Genomic DNA, 20,161 nt, shown 5'->3' on the forward strand with positions numbered 1-20,161 from the left:
CGTGTAATGGTTTGCCATGAGTCGGGACATCACACGAATGAAGTCACGACCCACATCCATCCCCTTGAACCAAGGTTTCGTCGATACCTTAGGGATTATCGAATGTAGCCACCTTCCCAGCTCTCCACTGCTCCACGAAGTTTGCTAACTTTCGAGGGTTCTCTGATGAGTAATAATGAAAAATTCGCTGAAGCAAATTGGTCTTTCGTAAACGTCTCCTTCTAAGGCACCCACCTTAGCTAAGGAGTCTGCCTTCTCATTGCCCGGAATGGAGCAATGAGAAGGAACCCATACCAAGGTAATCTGGAAAGAGTTGTCAGATAAAGCACTCAGTAGCTCCCGTATTTTCCCCAAAAAATACGAGGAGTGCTTGCCTTGTTTCATCGAGCGAATAGCGTCAATGGAACTGAGGCTATCCGAAACGATGAAGTAATGGTCTGCGGGTAATGTTTCAATGACTCCAAGGGTATACTGAATGGCAGCTAGTTCTGCGGCGTAAACTGAAGCAGGGTCACTGAGTTTGTAGGAGGCGGTGAACTTTTGATTGAAAATACCGAAGCCAGTGGATCCTTCGAGGTTTGATCCGTCAGTATAAAACATCTTAGAACAGTCGACTTCTCGGAATTTATTATAAAAAATGTTTGAAACCACTTGTGGGCGTATGTGGTCCGGAATTCCACTAATCTCGTCTTTCATGGATGTGTCGAAGAAAACAGTAGATTCAGAAGTATTTATGAAATGCACACGGTTGGGATTGTAAGAAGAAGGGTTAATATTCTGCGCCATGTAGTCAAAGTACAGGGACATGAAACGGGTCTGAGAATTGAGCTCAACAAGCCTTTCGAAATTTTCAATCACGACCGGGTTCAAGATATCGCATCGAATGAGCAATCGATATGAGAGTTCCCAAAATCGATTTTTCAACGGGAGAACGCCCGACAGCACTTCGAGACTCATCGTATGGGTCGACTGCATGCACCCTAAGGCGATACGCAAACAACGATACTGAATTCTTTCGAGTTTGATGAAATGTATGTTCGCGGCGGAGCGAAAGCAGAAGCATCCGTATTCCATTACCGACAGTATCGTTGTTTGATACAACCTAATTAGGTCTCCTGGGTGGGCACCCCACCATGTTCCGGTTATTGTACGAAGAAAGTTGATCCTTTGTTGGCATTTCTGTTTCAGATACCGAATATGGCATCCCCAAGTACCTTTCGAGTCGAACCAGACCCCTAGATATTTTACTGTGAAGACCTGAGCGATAGTTTGACCCATTAATAGAAGCTGTACTTGTGCTGGTTCACGCTTCCTTGAAAATACAACTAGCTCAGTTTTCTCCGTGGAGAATTCGATGCCCAGCTTAATAGCCCAAGCAGACAAATTGTCCAGGGTATTCTGTAATGGTCCTTGTAGATCGACAGCTTTGGGTCCCGTAACAGACACCACGCCATCGTCTGCAAGTTGCCTTAACGTGCAGGAATTGTCAAGACATTCATCAATGTCGTTGACATAGAAATTGTATAAAAGGGGGCTTAGACATGAGCCCTGGGGAAGGCCCATGTAGCTAAATCGTGATGTCGATAAGTCACCATGCGAAAAATGCATGTGCTTTTCCGACAACAAGTTTAGTAAAAAGTTGTTTAAAGTCGCTGAAAGACCATGCTGGTGCAGCTTCTCTGAAAGAATGTTGATCGAAACTGAATCAAAAGCCCCCTTAATATCTAGGAACACTGATGCCATCTGCTCTTTGCTAGCATAGGCCATTTGAATTTCAGTTGAGAGCAACGCAAGACAATCGTTCGTCCCTTTGCCTTTGCGAAAGCCAAATTGTGTATCTGACAGTAAGCCATTTGCTTCGACCCAATTGTCGAGGCGAAACAAGATCATTTTCTCGAACAACTTCCGGATACAGGATAGCATTGCGATCGGACGGTACGAATTGTGGTCGGAGGCTGGTTTTCCTGGTTTTTGGATGGCGATGACCTTCACTTGTCTCCAATCGAGTGGGACAATGTTAGCCTCGAGAAACTTATTAAATAAGTTCAACAAGCGTCTCTTGGCAGAGTCAGGCAGATTCTTCAACAAGTTGAATTTGATTCTGTCTGGCCCCGGAGCTTTATTGTTACACGACAAGAGAGCAAGTGAGAACTCCACCATCGAAAAAGGTGTTTCGTTCGCGCTATCGTGAGGAGACGCGGCGCGGTAAATCTTCTGTGCCGGGGCGGAATCCGGACAAACCTTCTTGGCGAAATCGAATATCCAACGGTTTGAATATTCCACGCTCTCATTAGTACTGTTTCGATTTCGCATACGTCGGGCTGTTCCCCAAAGAGTGCTCATCGATGTTTCTCTCGTTAATCCGTCGACGAACCGGCGCCAATAATCGCGTTTTTTGGCTTTCATCAAACTCTTCATTCGCTTGTCTAACGTCGCGTACTGTCGAAAACTAGCGGGTAACCCGTCGTTCCGGAAGGTCTTAAACGCGGCGGCCTTCTCTGCGTACACGTCTGAGCACTCTTTATCCCACCAGGGATTGGGAGAACGTTTTTGTATGTTCGCGCCGGGTACTGGCCTAGTCTGAGCTTGATTCGCGCTGTCGAGAATCAAGCCAGCCAAAAAGCTGTACTCTTCCTCCGGAGGAAGTTCTTGGGTAGATTCGATGTTGTCGGATATCGCGGCAGCATAGCTCTTCCAATCGATATTTCGTGTAAGGTCATACGAAATATTGATTGATTTCAATGGCCTTGAACCGTTATTGATTGAGACTACAATCGGCAGATGGTCGCTGCCGTGGGGATCAGGAATTACCTTCCACGTGCAATTTAACCGCAGCGATGTTGAGCAAAGGGACAAGTCTAAGGCGCTCGGGCGCGCTGGAGGAGCAGGAATCCGTGTCATTTCACCCGTGTTTAAAATTGTCAAATTGAAGTTATCGCAAAGATCCTGAATTAAGGAAGACCGGTTATCATCATAGAGGCAACCCCATGCTGTACCGTGAGAGTTAAAGTCTCCTAAAACTAGTCGCGGTGCTGGCAGGGATTCTAAGATGTCTTGTAGCCGTCGGTGCCCAACCGCGGTGTTGGGGGGAATATATATGGAAGCTATGCAAAGGCTTTTGCCTTTGGTTGTTACTTGACAAGCGACAACTTCAATACCTGTTATCGAGGGAAGGTTAATTCTGTAGAAGGAATAGCACTTTTTGATCCCCAAAAGCACTCCTCCATAGGGGGTGTCTCGATCCAGGCGAATAATACTAAAGTCGTGGAAGTTGAGTTCTATGTCGGAAGTTAACCAAGTTTCACATAATGCAAATGCATCGCAACTCAAATTATTTATTAAAATTTTGAAGGAATCGATTTTCGGGATGATACTTCTGCAATTCCACTGTAGAACAGTGATCAAATCCGTGACCTCGTTCGATGAGTTAGCCATCGAAGGATACAATCGCTGAGAGGAGGGGCCATTTGAAAGTCAACTGCTTCAAAAATGTTCTCACTGTAGGGAGAAAAGCTAACATAAGACTTTTAATAGGATCAGTAATATTGAAAGTTTTTATTATCCGGTCCACTATGTCCGAGAGTTTTATAATTCCAGTGCTGTGATTACTCTCGAACTGAAACAAAGGAACACTTGGGATTTTTGATGTTCCTGGAAGTGCTGGGAACTCCTTCTCTGAGCTTAATCCTCCGAGACCAGGAGCTAATTGCTTCGGTTTGGTTGCAACACTTCCAATAGATGTGACTTTCGGAGCCCCCTCAAGGGACACCTTCTGGCCTTTACAAGGAACTTTACGAGAGGAAGTGTTCCTCCTCTTCCTATAAATTCTAGGCACCCTAGTAGATGTTCCCTCTTGTGGGTTACCAGCCTCGCCCTCGTCAGGAGGCAAGTGAGTATAGATGTTTGCTGAGGATGGTGGTGTAGCATTCTTTAACATTTCTGCGAAAGAATGTTTGGATCGTCCCGCAAGGGAACGTTTCAGTTTATCCCCGCGTAGTTTGTACGCGGGACATGCCGAGATATCATGCAGACTCTCCGCACAGTAAAGACACTTTTCGGCTTTCCTACTGCACGAATCATCTAGATGATTCTCCCCGCATTTTCCACAGCGGGCCTTGTTGCTACAATGGGTGGCTGTGTGACCCAGTTGTTTACACTTTGTGCAATTCATAACCCGCGGCACAAACAGACGCACAGGCAGACGAACCTTGTGCAAGAGGACGAAATTTGGCAAAGCGGTACCAGCGACGGTCACCCGATAAGAGTTTGATTGGGGGTACGTTTTTGAACCATCCCCCGCAACTACTACTGAGTGCAAACGTTTGCACTCAAGTATTTTAACTGGCTGAAGTAAGCGGTCTCTGAATCGGCCAACCCCGTACTTCAGCAGATCCTCGCACGTCAAACTCTCATCGGTTACGACGCCTTCGGATTGTACTCTTACAGCCGGAATATACACGTTATAATCCCGCGTAAAGTGCTCACAGCAAGCAATATCGTTTGCCTGCTTTGAGTTGGCTAGCAACACCCTTATCTTGTCCGAGCGGACCTTTGAAATTTCGGTCACAGCCGAGAACCGTTCCGTCAGGTCTCTAGAAATCTGAAGAAGATTCAGTGATTTAGTCTTGGGCCGAAAGAAGACCACAAATGGACCAGTTGAGAGTTCTGGATAGCATTTGGGCCGGGGGGGAGCCTTAGAAGTTGAACCCGATTCAACTTCCATTTGACCATCCGGAGAGGGAACCATAGAAAACGTCAACGCACGGGGTCAGCGCCCGCGCAGACGGAAGAAAGCAATAAATGTGTTACAAAAGACAAAAACCACTTAGCTTTAAACTGGTGTCCAACGACGAACCGATCCAGCTTATACAGCTGGCTATTGTTTAATCCTCACACGCGAACAAAAGACTGAGGACCGAACCGAACTGGCAAAATAACCTTGAATGCGGATTAAAACTATTCTTTATCGCCTCACACAGCACTACGGACTAGAAAAAACAACTTCTGTCTCGATGGAGAGCTCGAAAACGAATCGAAAAATATTCATATTCACTAAAGTCTCGAACTAAACTTGTTTAAAGAGTGAATTCTTCATTCGAAACATGTACTGAATTATCCAATGCCTCTATACTAATTGTGACTGCCATTGAATCATCAATTGAATTGTACTCAGTATAGAGCAAAAATGGACGGCGATAAGTTAGAAGACACGTTGTACTAGCATCCCTCATCGAGAGTAGGGTCATTGGGAGGCTTTTTTTCGGCTCCAAGTCGTGGATATTTTTGGGCTTTGATCCGCTATTCTTCATAATAGATGAATTTTCACGATTTTCATCTTCAAATATCCATATTATCCAGCTAAGTTAAATATTTTTTTTTGAGATAGCCACGGATTTCCTTAATTATAGTGTACTTAAAAGCTATGAATAGAACTGAATTAAATTGAATTTGATGTAGTTTTCGATTTTTGATCGCCTGACCGCGCATAGTACAACGTTTCGCAGGGATACTCCATTCATCTTGAGGGTGTGAACATTTGAAAACAGTTATAGTTTTATCATAATATAAACATTTTGCAAATTTTCTCAGGACTACAAATATCTACCAAGTAGGGTGTAATATTAAACTTGTTTTCACGAGTGGCTCTCATCTAGACTAAAATGCAAAAACCTATTTACAGGATAATGGCAGACAAAAAATAGTTTTGTCTTCTCAAACCTCCACAATGACATCGCACACATGATGGGATAATAATAAATATTACAGATTAGCAGAAGATCCACACACAAAACTTAAAAATGGGTAAAGAAACAGCAAGAAAGATGTGAGTCGTGACAGTTGCCACGAATACGAAGGAAGAGAGAGAGAGAGAGAGAGAGAGAGAGAGAGAGAGAGACAGAGAGAGAGAGAGAGAGAGAGAGAGAGAAAGAGACACTGGGAGTGATAGTGTGTGTGTATGTGCGTGTAGAGAGAGAAGGGGACGTGTGAGAAATGGCAAATGATTGTTAGTGCCGTAATCTTATTCTTATAGTTAGGGAAACCCGTGGCTATTCGGACCTACCTAAGCAAATCGGCCTTTTAAGTGGATTGATATGAAAGAATTTATCGGTCCTAATTGTTAGTTTCAAACCTCAGCTACATTTTGAAGCACTAAAAATTAATTTGCACCGCTCCATGGCAGCGCTAGACGATGATTAGCAAAACTACGTTTTTCCATCCTTTCTCAATGTAGGGGTAATCCGGACCTCCCTACGCCACAGTGTCGCCTAGCCGGACAAAACCTAAAAGTTTTATTTTAGATTTTTCATGATTTAACATTTTTTTCTGTTTCTTAATAGGTTGAGTAGAGTCTTCTCAAAATATTGAGTTCTGAAGACGAAAGATCGATTTTTTACAGAACTTCAAAAGTGAAATTGATGATGAATTCTGAGAAAAACTTTTTTCAAACCTAAGTTATTCAAATGAATACATCTTTTTAGTTAAGACTCCGATTAGGGTCGAACTGGTTTCATTTGAAAGGTTATTCGCTGAACTTATAGTTGCCACTCGATTTAGTTGATACAAGCCTTTCTTCTCGTTCAGACATGAACAATAAATAATAAACAGGGCCGCCGAGAGGGGGGGGGGCGGTTTGTTTCCCCCCGGGCCCGGAGTTTTAAAGGGGGCCCGGATTTTTTACAGAAACTAAAATTTACCCAAATTTTAGGCATAGCGTAGTTGATACATCGACTACCATGTACGCAGCTCACCTGGGTTCGATTCCTAAGAATTCCTGAGAATTTTTTAAAGAAAATTTTCTAACCTGATGAAGAAGCGAAGCGGCCCTAAAGTTAAACTTTCTATAATCGAGAGAAAAAATCAGACTTGCTAGGGGTAAAAAATAAATGATTTGATTAGAAGTCATGAGGATGTCTTCAAATTTCGTCAATATGAAATGGATTTTATTGATTTATTGAATTTCCTGTCTTCGCAACTGCTCGATTATTATCGAAAGTTATTATTAGAAAGAAAAAGAAAACTTTTCAACCTTCTATTCAGGGTTGCCATATCGGTTTTTGGAGACGAATTCCGGGCTTTGTTCAGATAATTCGGATTTCGCACGGAAGAATGCAATTTTGCATTTTTTTTCTTCATCAGGAACTCTCAGCATCATTTTATAGCACACAGCCATCATAAACATCATCCTCTGGTAGCAGACGCTAATCGATAAGTAGGGTACTTCGGTGTTGGCCAATATATTTAAAAAGTGTTAACAACCATTTGGGATCAGATTTACTTTACCCCACAGGACCTTCACTTCAATGGATCAATGGATTATATGCTCCTCACAAAGATTCTCGAAAGACACTGAAGTGTGATTTTACGCCCCGTGTTTGTTTATTGTAGAGCAGAGCAAAGTTCGCTCGGGTTATCCTTCACAGCGAAAGTGGTTGGTGCTTTTTGATTTTTTTTTTTGTGGATATTCAAGGATGTGAAGTACTATACCCACTAAATCAAAAAAAAACTGTTCACAAATGCAAAAAATACACCTAAATGCTCTACCACAGCATTGCACTCTGCGGTAAATGTGAAGAATATATGATATATTTTGTGCTGTGAGCTACATAAGAAATAAAGCAGAGCTTATTTAGCTTTTATGAATGTTTTCGAAACCAGCATAGCGTAAAATCCAACCACAACGTTTATTTGAAATTTGATTCATGTTTTGCTATTTTCCCCATTTTTTATTTTTACATGGATTTTTTTTAAATTTTGTTAAAATTGATCAATTTTTTCAGCTGTTTTTGGGCGACTTATATTAAACACTTTTCTTTTTTGATGTCTTTCGCATATTGATACAACCACTGATGAAGGCTGCAAGCCGTAGCCGAAATGCGTATCTGTGATATAAAAGTGCATTTTTGCAGTTTTCATACAATAGTGTTAATTACGTATAACGGAAGACAGCATAAAAAAGTGTTCCAATTATTTTTTTTTCAAGCTATTGATTTTTTTGTATTTTTGCAATTTCAACATTCTGTCTTTTTTATCTATTTTCATTGTTACCATATTTGTATTTTATCCATCTTTTCACGATCTTCATTTTTGCATTTTTATCAATACCACTTACCTTAATTTATAGTCATATCTATGTTATTCCATTTTATTTGAAATTATGCGAGAGAATTCCATTATATTTTATTTTCCCTGTTGTTTTATATTTTGATACCCTGTTTTTTATATGTTACTTTTGTCATTCCATCCAACTTTTAAAATTTGTCTATTTGCTCCATTCATTCTTATCATTCCTTTTTTCTTTTTTCTTCATATATTTTTGCATTTTCCTTTTTTTAAATCATCCCAAATGTCTTATTGTCCTCTTATTTACCTTTCTCGTATTTTGGTACATGTTTTCTTTCTGTTTACCGTGGTTTTATTTTTTCTCATTGCTAATTTAATATAATTTTATTTATTTTTTACACATATTCCTTTATCTTTCATTTTTTTCATTTTTGTTTTTTTTTATTTTTTCATTTAACCTATTTTGAAAGTGATTTTTCTGACGGTAATTTTTCAATAGGTTTGTTTTTTTATATAAATTTTTTTAGAAAACATTAGATTTATCTTTTTTGCCATTATGCGCATGTTTTCTTCGTTTTACATTTAGGCTGTTGTTTAAATTTCTATCAAGTTTTATTTCCAATGCTTTTCTCCATTTTCAAATTCTTCTTGTTATTTTTTCGATTTTGTGTGCTTCTATGGTATACCATTTTGGTGTTTTACTATTTTTTGTTTTCCATTTTGTCCGTTTTTGTTCAATCCATACCTTCCAAAATTCTTCATTTTTTCGTCTTTCCATCCTTCCAATTTTCAAATTTTTCAAAATCCTCCGGTCCATTGTTGTTTCTAATGTTTATTTTATTTTTGTCTTTTCCTCTACTTTTATGCTTTCGTAACGTTTTATTCACTTTTTCTATTTCTTTAAATATTTCTTGTTTTTAATATTAAATATATTTTATTATTTTCCAGCTTTTCAGTTTTATGCATTTTAATTTTATATCAATGTTCATATTCATTTTATTTATTTATTTTTAGTTTTCATTGATTCTCAAAATTTTCCATCATCTACCATTTTTTTTAATTTTCAACATTTGTTCAATAATGTTCGACTTCTTTAATCTTTGCAATTTGTATAGTTTCCAGTTTTCTTTTATCGATTTTCATAGGTTTTGTTTTGGTTTTTGCTTTTGATTATACATTTTTTGACAATTGACTTTAAGTTGTTTATGTGATTAATTTTGCGATTTTTAGTTTTTCTGTACACTCTTTTAATATTAAATTTTCCCTTTGTTTTTTTTTCTTTGTATTATTGATCTCCGTTTGGATAATGTTTTTAATTTTTGTAATTACTACATTTTTAATCTTTCCTTTTCTTTACTTTTACTAATACTATTGACAAAAATGGCTCTTTTCAAAGTCACCAAATATTTAACTTTGTGGTGCACGGGCAATATACTGTGTTGGGGGCCCGGACGTTAGACCCTCCGGGCCCGTATTCTCTCTACGGCCCTGATAATAAAGCGTGCAATAAATAAAACTTATGATGTTCAAAGTGGCTGCACTTTTTTTTGAAACAGTTCGGAAAGATCGCTTGTTGTTCACGATACTTAAAAATTGGTGTACTTTCCGAAAATGAATATCTTGTTTTGCCCCTTTCTGCCCCGAGGTATGAAAAAAGGCGATTTTTCATGATATGTCTGAAGGAGCCGCCTGGTAGCCTTTGATTACCCAGGGTGCGTAATATAATTTATAGATGTGTCTTATCATTTTCAACAATTGAAAAAATGTGTATTCTGCTAAAAAAATCACCACGACGAATTTTTTGAAAATGAATTTTCGGATGTAGTGCGCTTTATATTCGCAAATAATGAATTTTGGAACCACCCTGGTTGCCAAAATTTTGAAGCAATAAAAAAACAAAAAAATAAACATCAAATTTGAATTCAGCGTCACAAAATTACCTTAATGTGAAGTTTTCATCAAATTCGGGCCACTTTTGAGGTTTTTTCCGACTTTTGTATGGAAGGTGATCACTGTGCTACGGCGCAATTCAAACCGACAATTTTTTAGTTGTTTTACAATGGGTTTCCCTAGTAACAATTCAGGTTTTATGGTAGTTCTATAGCCACTCATAAAACTTATATTGCACTTGTAGCATGGTATAAAACTTCAATTGTTACTTGGATTGTGTTTATCTATAAAATATTTATTTGAAAATCTCCTATAGATGAAAAAAAATCTTGTTAAAAAAAATTAATCTGGGTCACAGCTGTGGATTGGCGCATCATGTATTTTCCATGGCAATCGTAGGCGCAACTGCAAGCCATTGAACGGTGGTTGATGGGATAGGGGGTCCGTATAGCCCCGTACGCCCATTTCGCACAAAACTGGTGAGCGTCTTGAAAATATCTGTGTCTTCACCCAAACAAAAATCATTCCATAAAATAAGAGCCTCAAGCTTTCCAAAACACTTACCTGGTATTTATTCATTTTATTTGTTACTTTATTCTCGATTTTACCATTATAATGTTTTGCCTTTCTCAATAGAAAGGTATTGCATTTGCTCTGAAAACCGACTTTTTAATGGAGGTCCGGAGGGCCGAGCGACATATACCATTCGATTCAGTTCGTCGAGTTCGGCAAATGTCTTTTTTTAGTAAGGTTATAAAAGATTCAAAAGCCTGGCCTGTAGTGTATTGTCACTGTGTGGGACTCACGACTCACGTTCGTGCCTAACCACTAAAAACATTCCTTCTTCCCCACGGAACTACGTCATCGTATTACTTCGTGGGGAGGTTCGTTGCGCTTTCGTCGCACCTCTTTCTGCTGCTCTATCTCGGAGGCTCGCTTGGTTCATGGAGTGGCACGACCTATGAGCTTTGATTTAACTCACGGTTCCTCTCCTGCTTCTTGTCTCCATCCATTACGTCGCCGTTTATTTCTCGTCCCAGTGGTGAGCCGTTTAGGTGCTGTTCAGCTCATGTTTCCGTGAGCCATTCAGCTCTCGGCCTTATCACGATCCGCTTGGATATTGCTCAACCGTGAACTCATCCTACTCCGACCGATAGTTCCCCGACGGAGGAATTTCCCCCGACACCGATACCCGCTTTCTTGAGCCATTTAGCTCTACTAAAATCTTCCAACTTTACCGATTGTCCTACTCCGATTGAGAGTTCCCCGACAACTGAATTTCTTTCGTTACCGGTGTTTGTTTCGTGAACCAATTAGCTCCTCTTTTCGTCACGATTCTGTCGGGTAGTCCACGGTGCCGAATCTACCCTATCGTGAATTCCCCGACGGTAGACCGCTCCCGATACCGATGTACGTTTCTGTGAGCCATTAAGCTCCCCGCCTCGTCTACTCGGTCTAGTCCCCGGCGGTGGACCTAGCCTACTCAACGTCCAGCCAGCAGATGCTGAGGTCCATCCAGCCATTCCGGGTAGAGCGTAGCTTCCGGTTCACTGGCGCCCCAACGACCCACTTCTGGCTATTCGACGCGGTCTACTCGGTCTAATCCCCGACGGTGGATCTAGCCTACTCACATGCTACCCGGTAGAGTGTCGAGGTCGGTCCTGCGATTCCGGTGATGCCTGACGTCCGGTTCGCTGGCGCCCCGACGACCCGAGCCCGGTGCTACATCGCGTACTACTCAACTGGTCCCCGGCGGTGGACCCAGTCTACACCATCGGTGAGTTTCCCGGCGGCGGAATTTCTCCCGAAACCCTATTTGTGGTTCCACTGCGGCGTTCTAACCAATGTCGTTACTTTGTTGGTCCCTTCGCCACTTCCTTTGCAGCTCGGAGAGTATACTCGTAACGACTCTGTTGACAGCGTCCCAAATATGCTCGTCGCGGCACATCTCTTCGACGATATTGTCCACTGTTATATCAGGCATACCCCTTCGGACTTCTTCGAATCTGAGCCATTCGAAGACCACGTGTTCCGGTGTCTCTTGCACGTTCACACACTCCGGGCAAAGGGGTGACGAAGCGTGTGCAAACCGATGTAGGTATTTCCGGAAGCATCCATGCCCGGACAAATACTGCGTCAGATAGAAGTTCACCTCTCCATGCTTGCTATGTACCCAAGTAGACACATTTGGGATGAGTCGGTGAGTCCACCTTCCTTTCTCCGCGTTATCCCACTCTTGCTGCCACTTAGCCAACGAGTCCACTCGAACCAGTCTCCTTGCATTACGTTTATTTCTCTGCTGGTAGCATTCTACGTCCTCAGCCAGGGTGATGCAGATGGGAATCATCCCAGCAATTACACATACCACCTACGACGATATCGTTCTGTACGCACTCGCGACACGAACAGCCATTAGACGAAAAGTGCTTGTTAACTTCGTCCGGTTTCGTTTTGAGTTCAGCGCAGCAGCCCAGGCCGGTACGCCATATCTCAGTATTGAGGATGAGACACCCGCTAGGAGACGTCTCGTGCTGCCCTTTGCCCCTCTGTGATTCGGCATAATCCTTGCCAATGCGCTAGTTGTCCTCGCAGCCTTCTCACATACATAGTCGACATGGCAGTTGTAATTCAACCGATCGTCAACCATCACACCCAGGTGCTTCAGCGCGCGCATCGATGGAATGGATTGTTCCCCGACGCTGATCTCAACACGCTAGATTTGCTTACGGTTGCTGACCAGCACTACCTCCGTCTCGTGGTGAGCCAGCTACAACTTGACGTTGGCCATCCAGGTTTCCACGATGCCTATTATCTTTGTCGTCAGCATCTCCACCTCCTCAAGGGTCTCGCCCATTATCGTCAGGACAACACCATCTGCAAAGCCGTTGATCTCCACTCTCCTGGGCAGTTCCAGTGTTAACACTCCGTTGTACATAATATTCCAGAGCGTTGGGCCGAGTATGGAGCCCTGAGGTACTCCCGCCGTTACCTTAATCGATCTCTGCCCCGTGTTAGTTTCGTAGACTAGTACTCGGTTCTGAAAGCAACTTTTCAGAACCTTACACAGATAGTCCGAAACCCGCATTCTATGCAGCGCTACGGCGATAGCTCCCCAGCTAGTACTGTTGAACGCGTTCTTCACGTCTATCGTTACCACGGCGCAGTAGCGATTACCCCTTCTCTTTTGCTTCAATGCTTTCTCCGTGTTCGCGATGACGATGCAGATGGCGTCCACCGTCGATATTCCTTTCCGGAACCCGAACTGTCTCTGCGATAGTCCGTTCTCACTTTCAGCGTAGATCGACAACCTGTGGAGGATGACTCTTTCCAGGAGTTTACCGAGAGTATCCAGCAGGCATATAGGCAGATACGATGCTGGATCTCCTGGTGGTTTCCTTGGTTTGGGCAGCAACACCAGCTTCTGGATCTTCCATCTATTCGGGAAGTAGCCATCGTCCAGGCATTTCTGTAGTACTATCCTGAACATGTCCGGAAACGCCAGGATCGCTGTCTTCAGTGCCACGTTGGGGATACCATCCGGTCCGGGAGCTTCCTTCGCTTTCAGCCCTTTTGCCACTATAAGGAGCTCGTCGTTGGAAACCCGATTGTCACCTGCATTTCCACCATCTGCATCAGCGTACGGTGTAGGCGGCCATGCGGTTGGGTCGTGCTTCGGGAAAAGGCCCTCCACGATAATTTTCAGCTTGTCCCCGCACATTTCGACTGGCGTCATTGGACTCTTGATCCTGGCCATAACGACACGGTAAGCATTGCCCCAGGGGTTAGCGTCTACTTCTCTGCACAGCTCCTTGTAGCAGGTGGACTTGCCTAGCACTATCTCACGTTTAAAAGCCGCTCTGGCCGCCCGGAATGTTACCTTAGACTCTTCTCTGACTGCCTCAGATCTTGCTCTCTGAACGCGTCTTCTGACTTTTAGGCAGGCAGCCTGTAGGATGCTTAGCCTTTCGTTCCACCAGTACGCCCGGACGCCGGTAGTTCCTCGGCTCCATTTTCCTCGGCATTGTTTTATCGCATACCCTAGCTATTGTTTCCGACAGCTCATCGGCACTCGGAATTGGAGTGACGCTGTCAGCACGAAGTGCTTCCACAAAAAGGTCCTTGTCGAATTCCTTTATTTTCCACTTCCGCTCGCCAGTCCTCACTCTCGGCGTCACCGCACGATTTCGCCGACCAATGGTGTAGTGGATGGCTTCATGATCACTATGTGTGTACTGCTCACTAACTCGCCAATTCATGTCATCCATCAGCGACGCGCTGCAGAATGTTACGTCGCTGATGGATTCCCGACCGTATTTACGGAATGTGCTAGCGGAACCTTCATTGCACAGCTTTACGTCCAGCTTCGCCAGTGCTTCCAATAGGCTGTAACCTCGTGCGTTGGTCAGCCTGCTACCCCACTCCACGGCCCAAACGTTGAAATCTCCTCCTATAACAACCGGCGTTCGCCCGACTAACGAGTCGGTTAATGCGTCCAGCATCCGGTTGTATTACTCTGGTGTCCACCGTGGAGGAGCATAACAGCTACACACGAATACGCCGTTTATCCTGGCGATCACGAAACCTTCCTGTGTGCTATCCACCGCTTCTTGAACAGGGAAACCGCCTATCGCTTGGATTGCCGCCATCCCTGCACTATCCACCACCCAGTTACCGTTAATTGCAACGTCGCACTTCATTTCTGTTGTTGACTGCCACAACAGTTGCTGTGCAATGTCACAATGATTGAGATTGAGCTGGGTAACCTCCATCATTATTGGCCTGCCTTCGCCTTTTTGTACTCTGGGCATAAGAAGCCTCCCGTCATGTGGTCTTTTCCGACCTCATTTGTACAGAGCAAGCACTTCGGTTGCTTTGTGCAGTCTCTAGCAATGTGTCCCTTCTCCCCACATTTTCTGCACAGATCAGATCTGTCCGGGCCTCTACAGTTTCTTGCCTGATGGCCAAAACCCAGGCATCTGAAACACCTTTCCATTTGTTTAGTGGCTCTAGGGATCAATCGCAACGAGCACACCGACCACCCGATTTTGATCTTACCAGTCGACATAAGCTTGTTGCCTGTTGTTGGCGATAAGCGTATCACTGCTGTCTGTGTGCCACTGTACGCCTTCCTTAATCTTATCGATATCTGCTCGCTCTCCAGGTTTCCTTGCTCTATTAGCGCGCTTCTCACTTCGTCTTTCGTTGTGATCTCGTCCAGATTCCTGCACTCGACAACTGCTTCCTGAACTAATGCTCTCACGTTCGCTTCTCCTCCCACCGTTTCTGCCAAGAGTTCCCGGTAGGCCGAGCTCTTGATCAATGGATCTTTCTTCAGCTCGAACAGCATTTCGCCTTTCTGAGTACGCCTGGTTCTTATAACGTTCTCCCCCAGCTCCTTCAACTTGGGATCCTCTCTCACCCTTTTGAGGATCGCAGCGTACGTCACGCCTTCGTTTACTTTGACGAGGAGAGCGTCTCCCGTCTGCTTCTGCTGGCGTGGCCGAAGGTCTTCTTTCTCCTTTTTCTTCTTTTCCTCCTTTTCTTTCTGTTTTTTCCTCTTCTCTTCTGCGGTTTCTACGGTACGCCATTCACTCTGCGATTGTCGGCTTTTTCACTGTCCTTCACCGACCTTCCTGGGCTTCTTCGGTTCCTCCTCCTCTCCTGGCGTTTCCCTTATTCTTTTCACAGAACGAGAATCCCGGCCGCCCTTCGGTGTCTCATAGGCTTCTGCTTCTTCTATCGCTGTGGACTTCAGCGCATTTTCGGCGTTTTCAGCTCTCTCTAGTAACGCCATATGTTCGCATTCGGCTGCTGCTACGGCGGATTTGATGGTAACCACTAGCAGAGCTGCAAATTTTCACCAGGTTGTTTTGAACTTGAAGGAAGAACAAATCTCAAATCATACGCTACTATGTTCAATCTGCAGTTTTTCGTTAGCATCATTCATTCAAACAGCCGAACTGCTCAATCATTTTCCATTCATTTTCGATTTCATTGACCCTGTGAATATCTCTGTACTGGCATATTGACTTGGTTTTACAAGCACAACTACTCTGAACATACTTTTTACTGTTAGTGTAAGCTTGGAAATTCAAAATATGTCAACATTTATCCTAAGCTGCCCCCTTCAGAGCAGATGACAACTTTGGTTTGTGAATGAAAAAGCATCAATTTGAAATGAAGACGTACGATTTGGTTATGCAAATCCCGCCAACTTGAAAGTGAATGATTAAAGGAGGCTTTGAATTTGAATCATGGTTGGGTTTGATTGAGCTGAAAGTTGGCATTTGAAAATGAAAATTCACACCACTGATCACTAGATCCTTGATATGTCCGGGCACGTTGCCCTTGCTTTTCACGAATTCGTAGAGTTCTTCAATTTTTTGCCTCAACTTCGTCACTTTAGGTAACCCAGACTGCTGGTCTTCTTATGTAACGCTTGGTTTCGGTGTGCGCACCTAAAATCCTAGCTTTCCTTGGCGTCCAGTTGGTTTGTTGCCGCTCGTGCTCTGTATGGACTCGCTGGGCTGCTCTCGCTGCTGCTGCTGTTGTGGTTGCACTTGCTGTTGCACTTGTTCGTTATGCTGGGTCGGTGACCTCGCTAGCCCACCTTTGGCGAACGGGTTCACCACAGTTGCTCCGTTAGATTTTTTCTTGTTTTTGTTGATTTTGTCTTCTTTCATGCTTTTTGGGTCCCAACTCCAAGCTGCTATCTACGCCTGTAGTAAGTAGTCGCCTCACATGATCCCATGGTTACCTTTGCGAGCAGTGAGGTCGCATGCAAGGTTTGACGCGGTCCTTCATGGGGTACCGCGTTCAGAGCCGGATCGGCGCTAGTCAGGAGCCTTCAACTGAGCCTACTTGCACCAGCTAAGGTGGCGGGTTTCGAACGTACTTGGAGACCTACCAAAGTTTTACTGGGACGGGGGGCAGCCAGCACCATTAGCCCACTCGCCGTTTCGGGGAAGTGTCACCCATCCTTACTAGGGTAGTGGAATGGCGTGGCTGTCGGTCCGTAGATAATTTCGATGAAATCCTTATTCACATCCGTGTTCTGCCGCCAGCATGCCGTAATTAGGATCTTACTGGTGTCGATCCTAATGTGCCGGTTGGCACTCCCGTTGGGTAAGGGTGCTTTATGCTAAAGTCTTGGGTAAAACCTTAGCGGAAGCGGCACCGACTCGCTTCGTCGGAGCTGCATTCGGATTTATATGGCTTTTTCTATAGGTTTGGCAGAGCCCAACATTGCCTTACCCCACCATATCCTAGCAAGATTCCCCAACTCGCTGTAGCTCCGGAGGGGGGGGGGGATCGTTAAGCCCCTGAACTTCTGTCCTCCTGTCCCTGCTGCCCCCTAATGTGTGCATGTGTGTGTATGTGCAATGTGCATCTGTGTGTATGTACGTGAACACAATCTCACGCACTTTTCTCAGAGATGGCTGAACCGATTTTCACAAACTTAGTCTTAAATGAAAGGTGCAACGGCTGCTTTCAAATTTCTAATGAATCCGACTTCCGGTTCCGGAATAACAGGATGATGAGTACGATCACACAGAAAATGTTGATCTTATATTTGAGGGTGATTTAGATGATTGCCCAGATTTGTCATGCGGGAATTTCGGTAAACCGGAATCTAGAATTTTAAAATGACGCCAAACATCGACGTTTGTCTGCTACTCGTCAAAACCATTCCGAAAATACTCATGTTGATTGAGTTGTAGAAAATCACGCCAAGCCGGAAGTCGCCATCTGGGGTTTGAAAATGGCGCCAAAAATCAATTTTACATGGAAAACCTTGCGGGGAAGGTTCAGATTTATTTATTTCTGGCACCTACTTGTCAAGACCATTCCGAAAATACCCATATTGATTGGGTTACAACGAATTTCGCTAAACCGTCAAAAATCAATTTCTAGCACCTACTCTTTAAGACCATTCCGAAAATACCCATATTTTTGGGGTAGTCTTCCACACACGTCGCTTCCATCTTTCCGAAAATCTTCTAAGTCTTTTGCATTCAAAGGACTTAGAACATTTTTTGCAAAAAACGTGTTAATTGCGAAATCCGCGCAAAATAAAAACTGCCAAAATTCTTCTAAGTTTTTTGCATTTAAATTTTTTTTTTGAAAAAAGACTAAGTCTTTTGCATTCAAAAGAACTTGGAATATTTTTGCAAAAACATTGCGAAATTATTGCAAATTAATTACGAAAACCGTGCAAAAAAAACTTCCAAAAATATTCTAAGTCTTTTGCTGAGAGTTTTTTATGCGGATTTTCGAATTAACGCGGTTTTTACGCGGATTTTCCAATTAACGCGGTTTTTTACGCGGATTTTTTACGCGGTACGTATCCACCGCGTAAAAAAACCTGGGTGCACATTTATTTTCTATGAAATATAAAGTATCGCGTTACATGTGTAAATACCTTATCTGGTATCATCCTGGATTTTCACGCCATTTGCAGTTTAATAAGACCATAATGTGATGTTGGAAACGGTCTGTCTCTGGGAATGATCATTGGAAGGGCAGTCCCTCGATGCGAATATCTCTCAACAGGAGTACTGACTATGTTTTTCGAGCAAAGACCATCAAAATACTTTGTTTCACTCTGTTCATGTTCGTTCGAAAATGCTAAATATGCCGATTTATAGCATAAACTGGCCACTACAGAGATGACAACGGCTTTGGCTAATGAATGAAGAAGTATCGATTTCAAATTAAAGAGTTTCCCTATGCATGAAAATCTCATCAATTTGAAAGTGTATGATTGAAGAGGGGCTTTGAATTTAAATCTTGGTTTCAGTAGAGTCAGCTGGAAGTTGGCGATACTAAAATAATCTTCACATCACTGCTTGTAATTCCCTACTAAACTTTCATTAAACTCTTATTTCAATCAAATTAGAACATATTTCCCTCATTCGGCATGTATTAATCCCAAGCATCATTCTATTTCCAGAATGTTCCCTACTGGATCGATCCGGTCTGGTCGAGCGAATCAAAGGACTCACCAGCGGCAACTACTGAACAGCTCGTACGTATCAACCTCGTTCTATCAACCAGGACAACCCGCCGAGGATGAGTGTATTAACTTTATCGCCCGTTTTGTTGTATCCTTCCACAGCTCAACATTCCGCTGCCGGAGCTGAAGACGTACAACAAACTGCCGATCATTCTGACCCCGTATGTCCTGTCGCTGGCGAACAGTTCGTCCTTTTCCTTCGATCACGATAAATCTAAACAGATTTAAACCTTGGAGATCCCCGTCTGTTGTATGGGATACCATTCGCAACGCACGAAAAGGAACAAGGACGCGACGAGGGCACGACAGGACTTCCATTCTTTTAACTGGACCTTAGGTTTTTTTTCGTTGTTTCGAATCTAATGATCACCGCCGACTGTTCCATGTGTCACTTCTATGAGCTTTCCTGATAGAATTGATGTGTTATTTGACACGTTGAACGTTCTTAACTGTCGTAGGTGTCAATTTATGATCCGTTTACGAGGTTAACTCTTTTTTAAGGTAGAGTGTTTATTAGTTGATGATATCGTTATTATTATTATTGTTTAAAGATAAAATGTATTTATTTAAAATAATGAGAAAGGAGAAGATGGAAAATTTAACTGTGAGATGTAGAATGCAACATGGTTAGGGAACTAAAATTGAACATTTTCCACAAAATAATGATTATGGTTATAGTTTAACGTGAACTCCAGGAAGAGTAGTGGTTAGGACGTTGGAGTTGTGTGCTGTTTGTGAAGGAGCACCTTTAGGACTCAGTTTTATAGTTGATGATTTGAATACGTGTATGTTTGAGGTGGAATGTTTTGAATCATGTTTATGTTTTAGGCCTATAGGAGACTATTTCGAAATTGAGATGATTCCTGTTTAGATTTTCCATTTTTGTTCTTTCTGATCGTGTTTGAAGAACATATGTGAACGATTTAATTAATTGAGTATATGAAATTGCATGCAACTATTAAGAGCGAGTTTGGATTTACACTCTAGTTCAATGAGAAAAAATGTCCTCACCGTCTATATCTTCACACATTTTTTCAATAGTACTTACTGTTTAATAAATTCAAGTTGACGTGTCTTTCCTTCAGGTTCATCGTTATATACAATTATGATCAAATCCAATCGTGCCTTTATTCCATCAGCTTCCCAGCGACTTTAGCAGCGTCTTACTGATGTGTCGGTTTCTTAGCTTCAAAT

General features: G+C 42.9%; 1 protein-coding gene across 2 annotated transcripts in view; it reads left to right on the top strand.

The window, feature by feature from the left end:
• Positions 1–19,929, top strand: part of LOC131679068 (meiosis regulator and mRNA stability factor 1) — a 41,342-nt gene extending 21,413 nt beyond the window's left edge. For both annotated transcript variants that reach the window (XM_058959622.1, XM_058959621.1), the window contains exons 10-11: positions 18,905–18,979; positions 19,070–19,929. In XM_058959622.1, the coding sequence (XP_058815605.1) occupies positions 18,905–18,979; positions 19,070–19,195 (201 nt within the window). In that variant the 3' untranslated portion in view covers positions 19,196–19,929. The remainder of the gene's footprint in view (positions 1–18,904; positions 18,980–19,069) is intronic.
• Positions 19,930–20,161: the final 232 nt, after the last annotated feature.

This window comes from Topomyia yanbarensis, chromosome 2 (assembly GCF_030247195.1).
Source record: "Topomyia yanbarensis strain Yona2022 chromosome 2, ASM3024719v1, whole genome shotgun sequence".
Classification (NCBI taxonomy): Eukaryota; Metazoa; Arthropoda; class Insecta; order Diptera; family Culicidae; genus Topomyia; species Topomyia yanbarensis.